At 54.3% G+C, this 11,898-nt stretch overlaps 1 protein-coding gene across 1 annotated transcript in view; it reads right to left on the bottom strand.

Annotated features, from left to right (window-relative positions):
• Positions 1 to 11,898, bottom strand: part of KCNN1 (potassium calcium-activated channel subfamily N member 1) — a 17,845-nt gene that overhangs the window by 751 nt on the left and 5,196 nt on the right. Inside the window, 6 exon segments of the mRNA XM_041481917.1 lie at positions 1,029 to 1,160; positions 2,808 to 2,918; positions 3,259 to 3,400; positions 7,121 to 7,539; positions 10,163 to 10,258; positions 10,334 to 10,744. Of these exon segments, the coding sequence (XP_041337851.1) occupies positions 1,029 to 1,160; positions 2,808 to 2,918; positions 3,259 to 3,400; positions 7,121 to 7,539; positions 10,163 to 10,258; positions 10,334 to 10,687 (1,254 nt within the window). The 5' untranslated portion in view covers positions 10,688 to 10,744.

The raw sequence follows: 11,898 nt of genomic DNA, 5'->3' as shown, positions 1-11,898 counted from the left end.
TGGGGGAGGGGAGGGGGGGCACTTACTTCTGAGCTCTGCGGGGGCGGCGCGACAGAGACAAAACAAAGGGTTAAACCCGAGGGGACAGCGTGACAGCGCCACCGCCCCCACCCAAAGGGACCCAAAGGGACCCCCCCCGGCCCGGCCAGGCCGCCCCCGGCCACCCTCACACCCCACCCCGAAGAGGGGGGGCGCCCGGGGGTCACCCCACAGGGCTGGTGTCACCAGCAGGGGGGTGACAGGGACAGGGATAGAGATGGGGGGGACGGGGACAGGGACAGGGAGGGGCCAGGGATGGGGACAGGGACAGAAAAGGGGACAGGGACAGGGAGGGGACAGCCGGGGGCATCTCGGGGGACTGGGGGTGCCATGGGTTGGGACAGGGGACAGGGACAGAGTACAGGGGACAGCAGAGGTGGGGGACACAGAATGGCACAAGGGGACAGGGATGGAATAGGGGATGGGGACAGCGGATGGAGGACAAGGACAGGGAACAGGGGATGGGGACAAAGAGAGAGGAGAGAGGACAGGGACATGGGAATGAGGGACAGGGAATGAGGAATGGGGACAAAGGCAGGGGACAAGGAGTGGGGACAAGGGCAGGGGACAAGAATGGGATAGAGAACAAGGCCATGGGAGTGGGACAGTGGGAATGGAGAACAGGGGACAAGAACTGGGGACAAGGAGTGGGGACAAGAATGGGGACAAGAATGGGGTAGAGGTCAAGGCCAGGGGAGCAGGACAGTGGAATGGGGGGACAGGGGACAAGAACTGGGGACAAGGAATAGGGACAAGGGCAGGGGACAAGAATAGTGCTGGGGAAAGTGGACAGACAGTAATGGGGACAAGGCCAGGTGACAAGACCAGAACCGAGACCAAACCCAGGTGACAAACCCATCAGAGACACCCGCCAGGGTGACAAACCCAGGCCACCCCAACTGCCACCCACCCAGGAGGGGACACACCCCTTTTGGGGACCGGGCGGTGGCCGGGGGGAGGTGACAAGGAAGCAGGAAAAGCGGTGGCACTTACTGATGGATGGCTTGGAGGAACTTACGCTGGTGGGTCCGAACTTTGGCGTGGTCGATCTTCTTCACCAGCTTGGTGTGCTTGTAGATGAGCCACGTTTCCCTGAGCACGTTGGCAGCGGCGTTCTTCACCTGCAACCCCAAATCCCACCAGCCACCCATGAAGGGACATCAAAATTGGCTTTTTCCCAGTTTTTCCCATTTTTTGGGGGGATTTTTCCCATTTTTTTTGGGTTTTTCCCAGTTTTAATTGGGTTTTTTCACAATTTTAAATGAGTTTTTCCATGGTTTTTAATGGCGTTCCTCTTGGTTTCAGTGTGCTATTTCCAGGTTTTAAGGACGTTCTTCCAAGCTTTGTAGGGTTTTTCCCATTTTTCTTATTTTTTTACCTGTTTTTTATGGGCTTTTTCCTGATTTTGGGAGGTTTTTCCCAGTTTTAATTGGGTTTTTTCACAATTTTAAATGAGTTTTTCCATGGTTTTTAATGGCGTTCCTCTTGGTTTCAATGTGGTATTTCCAGGTTTTAAGGAGGTTCTCCCAAGCTTTGTAGGGTTTTTCCAATTTTTTCCTATTTTTAAAGGGTTTTGTCCCATTTTTCCCAGTTTTAATTGGGTGGATCCCACGAGTCACCCATGAATGGACATCAAAATTGGCTTTTTCCCATTTTTTTTTGGGTTTTTTCCCACTTTCAAGCAGGTTTTTTTCCCAATTTTAAATGAGTTTTTCATGGTTTTAATGGAATTTTTTCTCACTTTTGATGTGACATCGCCAGATTTTAAGGAAGTTCTTCCCAGTTTTAATGGGGTTTTTCCCATTTTTTCCCTGGTTTTCATGGGGCCTTTCCCACTTTTAATGGGATTTTCCCCATTTTAATCAGCTTTAAAGGGATTTTTCTGTTTTAATGGAATTTTTTCCCAATTTTAACAGTTTTTTCCCAGTATTAACAGGACTTTTCCCATTTTAATCAGTTTTAATGGGGTTTTCCCCAATTTTAACATTTTCCCTGGTTTTAATGGGATTATTCCAAATTCTAACTGGTTTTTCCTATTTTTAACGGGATTTTTCCCAATTTAATGGGTTTTAATGGAGTTTTCCCCAATTTTAACTTTTTTCCCCTATTTAACTTTTTTTTGCTATTTTAAAGGGGTTTTTTTCCTATTTTTTAACGGGATTTTTCCCATTTTAATGGATTTTAATGGCATTTTCCCCAATTTTAACAGTTTTTTCCCATTTTAATGGGTTTTTTTCCCCATTTTAATAGGCTTTAATGGAGTTTTCCCCAGTTTTAACAGTTTTTCCCAATTTGAACTTTTTTCCCCAGTTTTAACAGGTTTTTTCCTATTTTTAATGGTATTTTTCCCATTTTAATGGGTTTTAATGGGATTTTTCCCATTTTAATGGGTTTTAACAGGGTTTTTTTTCCATTTTAATCAGTTTTAACAGCATTTCCCCCCAATTTTAACAGTTTTTTCCCATTTTTAATAAGTTTTTTCCTATTTTTAATGGGATTTTCCCCATTTTAATGGGTTTTAACATCTTTTCCCATTTTCATTGGTTTTAACAGTTTTTTTTCTATTTTAATCAGTTTTAACAGCATTTTCCCCCAATTCTAACAGTTTTTTCCCATTTTTAACATTTTTCCCATTTTTAACAGGTTTTTTTCCTATCTTTAATAAGATTTTTCCCATTTTAATAGGTTTTAACAGGTCTTCTCCCAAACATTTTTTCCCATTTTTAGCGGTATTTCCCCCGTTTTTGGGCGCGGCCCGGCGGCCTCACCCGCTTGGTGAGCTGCGTGTCCATCATGAAGTTGTGGACGTGCTTCTCGGCTTTGGTCAGCTCCAGCTTCCGGGCCACCACGGCCACCACCAGCGCCGTGCAGCCCGCGCCCTGCGGGGACACGGCGACAGCGTTGGCCCCGCCCCTTCGTTTGCGTTTTTGCGTTAATTTGGGGTTTTAAAAAAAAAAAATGGAAACGAAACGCGGCGGGAATCTGAAATTCCCAACGCGCTTCTCGGTCGGGGAGTGAAAATAATCCCTGCTCCCAAGTGGAAAATGGCGGTGTCCTCAAGGCAGTGTCACCTCACGGTGTCACCTCACGGTGTCCCCAGGGCAGTGTCACCTCATGGTGTCCCTTCATGGTGTCCCCAGGGCAGTGTCACCTCACGGTGTCCCCTCATGGTGTCCCTGGCTGTCCCCAGCCGTGTCCCCGTGTCCCCTGGTGGCTCACCATGATGCCGGTGAGCAGGCACACGCCCTTGCCGCAGTAGGTGTGTGGCACCATGTCCCCGTAGCCGATGGACAGGAAGGTGATGGAGATCAGCCACATGGCCCCCAGGAAGTTGCTGGTCACCTCCTGCTTGTCGTGGTACCTGCGCGGGGCGGTGGCACCGCTGTCACCGCTGTCACCGCCGTCATCGAATTCCTCCCCCCTGTTGTGCCCATCGCGGTGGGTCTGGGGCGTTGTCCCCAAGATGGAATTGGGGACACCATGGGGATGTCCCATGGCCAGGCTGTGTCCCGCTGGGACAATGAGGGGACAGCACAGAGGTGGCACCGCTGTCCCCAGAAGCGCAGGACAGCGATGTCACCGCGGTCGTTGACTCCCCCATTTTGTGCCCGTCGCGGTGGGTTTGGGGCGATGTCCCCAAGCCAGAATTGGGGACACCATGGGGATGTCCCACGGCCGGGCTGTGTCCCGTTGGGAGTGGGGTTGGGGGACACTGAGGGGACAGCACAGAGGTGGCACCGCTGTCCCCAGAAGCTCAGGACGCCGATGTCACCAAAGGCCACCGCGGGTGACACCGGGGGGACAGCAGGGGACACTGCGAGATTCCGATGCCACAAACACGGTGGTGCCACCACCCCCTGTCCCCGAGGGTGGGGACAAGCCCGGCCGGGGGACACGGAGCAGCGGCCAAGCCGGGCAGGGGGAGGGGGACATGCGGGAAAAAGGGGTGGGAAAAGGGGAAAATGGGGGGGGAAAGGGGGAATGGGATTGGGAAAGGGGAACGGGATTGGGAAAGGGGATAAAGGGATTGGGGAAAGGAAATGGGATTGGGAAAGGGAAATGGGATTGGGGAAAGGGAAATGGGATTGGGAAAAGGGGAATGGGATTGGGGAAAGGGAAATGGGATTGGGGAAAGGAAATGGGATTGGGAAAGGGGAAATGGGATTGGGAAAGGGGAAATGGGATTGGGGAAAGGAAATGGGATAATGGGATTGGGGAAAGGAAATGGGATTGGGGAAAGGAAATGGGATTGGGAAAGGGGAAATGGGATTGGGGAAAGGAAATGGGATAATGGGATTGGGGAAAGGAAATGGGATTGGGGAAAGGAAATGGGATTGGGAAAGGGGAAATGGGATTGGGAAAGGGGAAATGGGGTGGGAAAGGGATAATGGAGTGGCAAAAGGGAAATGGGAAATGGGGTCAGAAAAGGGGAATGGGGTAGGAAAAGGGAAATGGGGTGGGAAAAGGGAAAAGGGACAGAGGAACAAGCTGGGGTGGGGGCGTGGGGTCTCAAGCGTCAGGAATTTAGGATTGCTGCTTCCCAACCCGCTCTGGGCTTGGAACCTCACCCGGCACCGAGGGACACGGCAGGGACAGGGGGGACAGGGCGGGGACAGCCCGGAGCGAGGCGGGAGGTGACAGCACGGTGACAATTCCCGGGACCCGCATTCCCAAGGAACACCCGGGATTTCCCCCAAGAACCCAAAACGTGCGGGAACAGGAAGGGACAAAAGTCGGATCCAGGAGAAAAAAAAAAAAAAAAAAAAAAAAAAACCCAAACAAACAAACAAAAAAAAAACCCTTTGGAGACTCCCAGCTCCTTGTGGGGTCTCTCCGAAAGTCCCCCAAAGCCACCAAGGAGGTCCCCAAGGCAGGGGACAGCGGGGAGGGGACAGGAAGCAGCTGCTGAGGTTCCAAGAGGAAAAAGGGCTCGGGGCCCCTTTCCGCGCCCCCCGCCCGCCCCCGGCCGCAGCCAATCCTAAATTCTGGGGGGTCCGGGAGCAGAAGCCTGGGGCGAGGGACAGTCCCTGCGGTCACTCGGGACGGTCCCCGCGGTCACTCACAGTTTGTCCCTGCAAGCAGCAGAGCGGGCAGGGAGGGAAAACAACAGCGGTTAATGCGCGACCCCGGGGGGCTGGGGGGGCTCGGGGCCAGCAGGGGAGGGGACACGGCGGGGACATCCCGGACACCCCGCGGGGACATCCCGGGCATCTCGCGGGGACATCCCGGGCATCTCGCGGGGACATTCCCGGCACCCCGCGGGGACATTCTCGGCACCCTGCAGGGACATTTTGGGCACCCTGCGGGGACATTCTCGGCACCCTGCGGGGACATTCCCGACACCCCGCAGGGACATTCTCGGCACCCTGCAGGGACATCCCGGACACCCCACAGGGACATCCCGGGCATCTCACGGGGACATTCCCGACACCCCGCGGGGACATTTTGGACACCCCGCAGGGACATTCCCGGGCACCCCGCGGGGACATTCCTGAATACCACAGAGCACATTCCCAGGCACCCCGCGGGGACATTCTGGGGACCCTGCGGGGAGCAGCTGAGGAGCGTCCTGGGGGCGCGTCCTGGAGGGTCCCCTCAGTGGGAATGTCACTTTCTCGGACCCCTCTGTGGGACCCCAAATCTTTGGTCCCCTTGGCAGCTCCAGCTCTTTGCACCCCTCTGCAGGACCCTCAACCTTCAGACCCCTCTGTGAGACCCCAAACCTTTGGTTCCCTCTAAGGGACCCCCAGTTTTGGTCCCCTCGCCACCCCCCAGCTCTCGGTCCCCTCCGTGTCACCCCCAGCCCCAGCAGGTCCCACCCCAGCGTGGCACAGAGGAGCTTGGGGACAATCCCCCCTGCCAAACCCCAAACATCCTGACCACGGGGGTCTCCCCACCCCTCAAACCCCCCGATACCTCCTCAGCTGCACCCCCACCCCGTCCCACCTAAACCCCCTCACTCAGAACCCTGCGAAAACCCCAAAAGGGAACCAGTGAAAACCCCAAAAGGGAACCCCCAAACCACGGCCTTTGCCTCCACCAGTGAAAACCCCGTGAAAACCCCAAACCACAGCTTTTACATCCACCCACAAAAACCCCACAAAAACCCCAGTCTGGAACCCATGAAAACCCCAAAATGGAATGCCTAAACCACAGCCTTTACATCCTTCCCTGTTCCCCACTCCCATCTAAGCCCCCTCACTCAGAACCCCATGAAAACCCCAAAATGGAACCCGTAAAAACCCCAAAATGGGAACCCCTAAACCACGACCTTTACCTCCACCCACAAAAACCCCAAAATGGGAACCCCTAAACCACAGCCTTTATCTCTACCCACGAAAACCCCATGAAAACCCCAAAATGGAACCCGTAAAAACCCCAAGCGATGAAGAAGACGCGCTTGGCCTTTACATCCACCCACGAAAACCCCAAAATGGGAACCCCTAAACCACAACCTTTACCTCCACCCATGAAAACCCCAAAATGAGAGCCCCTAAACCACGGCCTTTACCTTCACGCACAAGAACCCCACCAAAACCCCAAAATGGAACTCCTAAACCACGGCCTTTACCTCCACCCACGAAAACCCCACAAAAACCCCATGAAAACCCCAAAATGGAACCCCCGAAAACCCCAAAATGGAACCCCCAAACCACAGCCTTTACCTCCACCCACGAAAACCCCACAAAAACCCCATGAAAACCCCAAAATGGAGCCCCTAAATCATGGGGTTTACATCCCATGAAAACCCCAAAATGAAACCCATGAAAACCCCAAAATGGAGCCCCTAAATCATGGGGTTTACATCCCCCCATGAAAACCCCAAAATGAAACCCACAAAAACCCCAAAATGGAACCCGTAAACCACGGCCTTTACATACACCCATGAAAACCTCAAAATGGAACACCTAAACCACGGCCTTTACATCTACCCACGAAATCCCCAAAATGGAACCCGTGAAAACCCCAAAACAGAACCCCTAAACCCCGGCCTTTGTGTCCACCCACGTAACCCCACGAAAACCCCAAAAGGGGAACCCCCAAACCCCACCCTTTCCCTCCACGCCCCGCAGGCGCCCACCTCTCACAGACGCGCACGGTCCAGGCGGCGATGATCCAGGAGGAGATGCTGAAGACCAGCAGCACGGTGCCGGGGCAGATGGTCATGAGCGTCTTCATGACGAAGCGCGTGTTGAAGTTGATCTTGTTGAGCGCGCCGATGCTGCGCGACGAGGCGTCGGTGAAGAGCTTGCTGTGCAGCAGCATCACGCGGCCGATCAGGTAGAGCCGCAGGAACATGGGGATGGACAGGATGATGTCCACGTCGGCGTGGGCCACCGAGGCCGCGTAGGTGAAGGCCAGCCGGGCCGTCCAGGTGAACAGGTACTGCCCGGGGATGGGGTGGATGGCGCACACCAGCAGCTCCAGCGCGATGAAGAAGACGCGCTCCGAGGTCATGGCGATGCGCCAGTCGTCGGCGCCGTTGTCCACCATGAAGAGCTGGGGAGGTTTTGGTTATTTTGAGGATGTTTCGGGTTAATTTGGTGTCCTTTGGTTAATTTGAGGGTGTTTGGGTTAATTTGAGAGGATATTTTGGTTAATTAGAGGAGGTTTGGTTAATTGGAGGGGGTGTTGGGGATGGGCTGAATGGTGCACACCAGCAGCTCCAGCGCAATGAAGAAGACGCGCTCCAAGGTCATGGCGATGCGCCAGTCGTCGGCGCCGTTGTCCACCATGAAGAGCTGGGGAGGTTTTGGTTATTTTGAGGATGTTTCGGGTTAATTTGGTGTCCTTTGGTTAATTTGAGGGTGTTTGGGTTAATTTGAGAGGATATTTTGGTTAATTAGAGGAGGTTTGGTTAATTGGAGGGGGTGTTGGGGATGGGCTGGATGGTGCACACCAGCAGCTCCAGCGCGATGAAGAAGACGCGCTCCGAGGTCATGGCGATGCGCCAGTCGTCGGCGCCGTTGTCCACCATGAACAGCTATAGGATTTTTGGATTAATTTGAGGAGGTTTTGCTTAATTTGAGGGAGTATTTTAGTTAATTGGAGGCGTTTGATAAATTTAAGAGGGTATTTTGGTTAATTAGAGGAGGTTTGGTTAATTGGAGGGGGTGTTGGGGATGGGCTGGATGGCGCACACCAGCAGCTCCAGCGCGATGAAGAAGACGCGCTCCGAGGTCATGGCGATGCGCCAGTCGTCGGCGCCGTTGTCCATCATGAACAGCTATAGGATTTTTGGATTAATTTGAGGAGGTTTTGCTTAATTTGAGGGAGTATTTTAGTTAATTGGAGGCGTTTGATAAATTTAAGAGGGTATTTTGGTTAATTAGAGGAGGTTTGGTTAATTGGAGGGGGTGTTGGGGATGGGCTGGATGGCGCACACCAGCAGCTCCAGCGCGATGAAGAAGACGCGCTCCGAGGTCATGGCGATGCGCCAGTCGTCGGCGCCGTTGTCCATCATGAAGAGCTGCAGGGGTTTTGGGTTAATTTGATGGGTTTTGGTTAATTTGAGGGTGTTTGGGGTTAATTTGAGGGTGTTTGGGGTTAATTTGAGGTGGTATTTCAGTTAATTTGAGGAAATATTTTGGTTAATTTGAGGGGCTTTGGGTAAATTCGAAGAGTTTTGGTTGATGTGAGGGGTTTGGAGTTAATTTAAGGGGGTATTTTAGTTAACCTCAGGGGATATTTTGGTTATTTTGAAGATGTTTTGGGTTAATTTGATGTCCTTTGGTTAATTTGAGGACCATTGGTTAATTCGAGGGGTTATTTTGATTAATTTGAGGAAGTCTTGGTTAATTTGAGGGGGTTTTGGGTTAATTTGAGGGGGTTTTTGTTAATTTAAGAGGGTATTTTGATTCATTTGAGGCATTTGATTAATTTAAGAGGTATTTTGGTTAACTCCAGCGCGATGAAGAAGACGCGCTCCGAGGTCATGGCCATGCGCCAGTCAGTGCCATCGTCCACCATGAAGAGCTGCAGGCTTTGGGTTAACTTGAGGAGTTTTGATTAATTTAAGGGGCTATTTTGGTTAATTTCAAGATGTTTGGGTTAATTTCAGGGGTTTTGGTTAATTTGAGGGAGTATTTTAGTTAATTTGAGGGACCTTGGTGTTAATTTGAGGCATTTGATAAATTTAAGGGGGTATTTGGGTTAATTTCAGGAGGTATTTTGGTTAACTTGAGGGGGTTTAGCATTAATTTGAGTTTTGGAGTTAATTTGAGGGGGTTTTGGTTCATTTGAGGCGTTTTGGGTTCATCTGATGCATTTTGGTTAATCTGAGAGGATATTTTGGTTAATTAAAGAAGGTTTGGTTAATTTGAGGTGGGGTTTTGAGTTAATTTCAGGAGTTTTGGTTAATTTGAGGGGAGTATTTTGGTTAATTTCAGGGGCTTTTCAATGTATTGAGGAGTTTTGGTTAAATTAAGGAGTTTTGGGTTAATTTATGGCAGGGTTTTTTTGATAATTTGAGATATTCTTGGTTAATTTCAGGGGTTTGGGTTAATTTGACTAGTTTTGGTTAATTTGAGGGGGTTTTGGTCAATTTGAGAGAGTATTTTGGTTAATTTGAGGGGGTTTTTTGTTAATTTGAGGAATTTTGTTTCATTTGAGAGGGCTTGGATTGATTTGAGGAGATTTGGTTAATTTTAGGAGTTTTGGTTAATTTTGATGGCGTATTCTGGTTAACTTGAGGGGGATTTGGGTTAAATTGAGGGATTTTTGGGTTAATTTGAGGTGCTTTTTTAGTATATTTGAGATTTTTTAGGTTAATTTGAGGGGGTTTTTTATTAAGGGTGTTCTTGGTTAATTTGAGGGGGTATTGGTTAATTTGAGGGGTTTTGGGTTAATTTGAGGGGTTATTAACTTAAGGGGTATTAACTTATGGGGTATGTTAATTAACGGGTTATTAATAATAACTTACAGACTATTATTAAGTATTACATGTTTTACTATAAACCCAAAACTTCTTTTTATTTCTTTTTAGGACCAGAGCGGTCGCGGTTTTTCCTTGGGGTTTTTTTTTGGTTTTTTTGACACAGGGACAGGCCGGTGCCACCCCGGGGACAGACAGCAGCCAGGTGCCACCCCCAGCCAGGTGCCACCGCGGGCCAGGTGCGCTCACCTGGATCTCCCTGGCGTGGTACATGACGATGAGCCCCAGCAGGATGAGCGTCGAGAGGCTGATAAGGCATTTCAGGGCGAACGAATACGACGACTCCTACGACAGCACCGACACGCCGTGAGCCCAGCCGGACCCCGGAGACCCCCACCCGCATGCTGAGACCCTCCCCACCTTGGTGTAGACCCCCCAGGAGAGCTCGGTCTCGGTGACCATCACCACGATGCCGAACATGCCGAAGATGAGCGCGTAGTCGCTGAGCCGCTTGCGCTTCTCGAAGAGCGCTCGCCGGTGGCCCAGCTTGTAGCCGATGTTCTGGTTCCGCCGCTCCTCCGCCGCCCCCTGCCCCGGGGGGGCCGCGCCGGGGCCGGGCTCCGCCGCTCCGGTCTGCTCGGGCCGGGACACCACGACCTGCAGGCGGGGGCTGGGGCAGGGCTGCGGGTCGCGGTGCGGCGGTTGCGGGGTGCGGGCGGCGCTCGGGGGTCCCCGGGGTCGCGCCACCCCCCCATTGTAGCGACAGCTGCTCATGGCTCTGCTGGCGACAGCACCGGGCGATCCCGCATGGCTCGACGGCGCGGGGGTGACCTGCGGGACAGGGGACACGCGGGGGACACGGTGGGTGGCCGGGGAGGGGACACGGGGATGGGGGGATCCCGCACGGCCCCGGTGCCGCTTCCCGGTGCCGGGCGGGGGCCTCGACGGCGGTGGGGACGTGTCCTGGCCGTGGGGACAGGCAGTGACCACAGGGACGTGTCCTGCCCGTGGGGAGACACGCAGTGACCACAGGGACGCGTCCTGCCCGTGGGGGGACACGCAGTGACCACAGGGACGTGTCCTGCCCCTGGGGACATGTCCGGCCCGTGGGGGACGTGTCCTGTCCGTGGGGGACACACAGTGACCACAGGGACACGCAGTGACCAGAGGGACACCTCCTGCCCGCGGGGGACACGCCGTGACCACAGGTCCGTGTCCCGCCCACGGGGGGGGGACGAGTGGCTCTCGCGGGGGACGTGGCCGTGTCCTGCCCGTGGCGGGGACACACCGTGACCACAGGCACGCGTCCTGCCCGAGGGGACACGTCCTGCCCGCCGGGCCGTGCCCGTGTCCGTGCCCGTGCCACAGGGACGTGTCCTGCCCGTGGGGAGACACGCAGTGACCACAGGGACGCGTCCTGCCCGTGGGGGGACACGCAGTGACCACAGGGACGTGTCCTGCCCCTGGGGACATGTCCGGCCCGTGGGGGACGTGTCCTGTCCGTGGGGGACACACAGTGACCACAGGGACACGCAGTGACCACAGGGACACGCAGCGACCAGAGGGACACCTCCTGCCCGCGGGGGACACGCCGTGACCACAGGTCCGTGTCACGCCCACGGGGGGGGGACGAGTGGCTCTCGCGGGGGACGTGGCCGTGTCCTGCCCGTGGCGGGGACACACCGTGACCACAGGCACGCGTCCTGCCCGAGGGGACACGTCCTGCCCGCCGGGCCGTGCCCGTGTCCGTGCCCGTGTCCGTGTCCGTGTCCTGCCCACGGAACCGCGTCCCGCCCCCCCCGCTGCGGACGCGGCCGCCAGGACACGGCCACCCTCGGCTCCCGGTGGCCGTTGTCCCCTGTCCCCTCCCCGCAGCCGCGGGACATCGCCGGTCCCGAGCCGCGGCTGCGCGTCCCCGCCGCCCCCGGTGCCGCCGTGCCCGGTGCCGCCGTTCCCGGGGCTGCCGGTGGGGGCTCCGCCCGCCC

The sequence above is a fragment of the Pyrgilauda ruficollis genome, unplaced genomic scaffold (assembly GCF_017590135.1).
Source record: "Pyrgilauda ruficollis isolate IOZ18807 unplaced genomic scaffold, ASM1759013v1 scaffold115, whole genome shotgun sequence".
Taxonomy (NCBI): Eukaryota; Metazoa; Chordata; class Aves; order Passeriformes; family Passeridae; genus Pyrgilauda; species Pyrgilauda ruficollis.
This window is presented reverse-complemented; position numbering and strand designations above follow the sequence as displayed.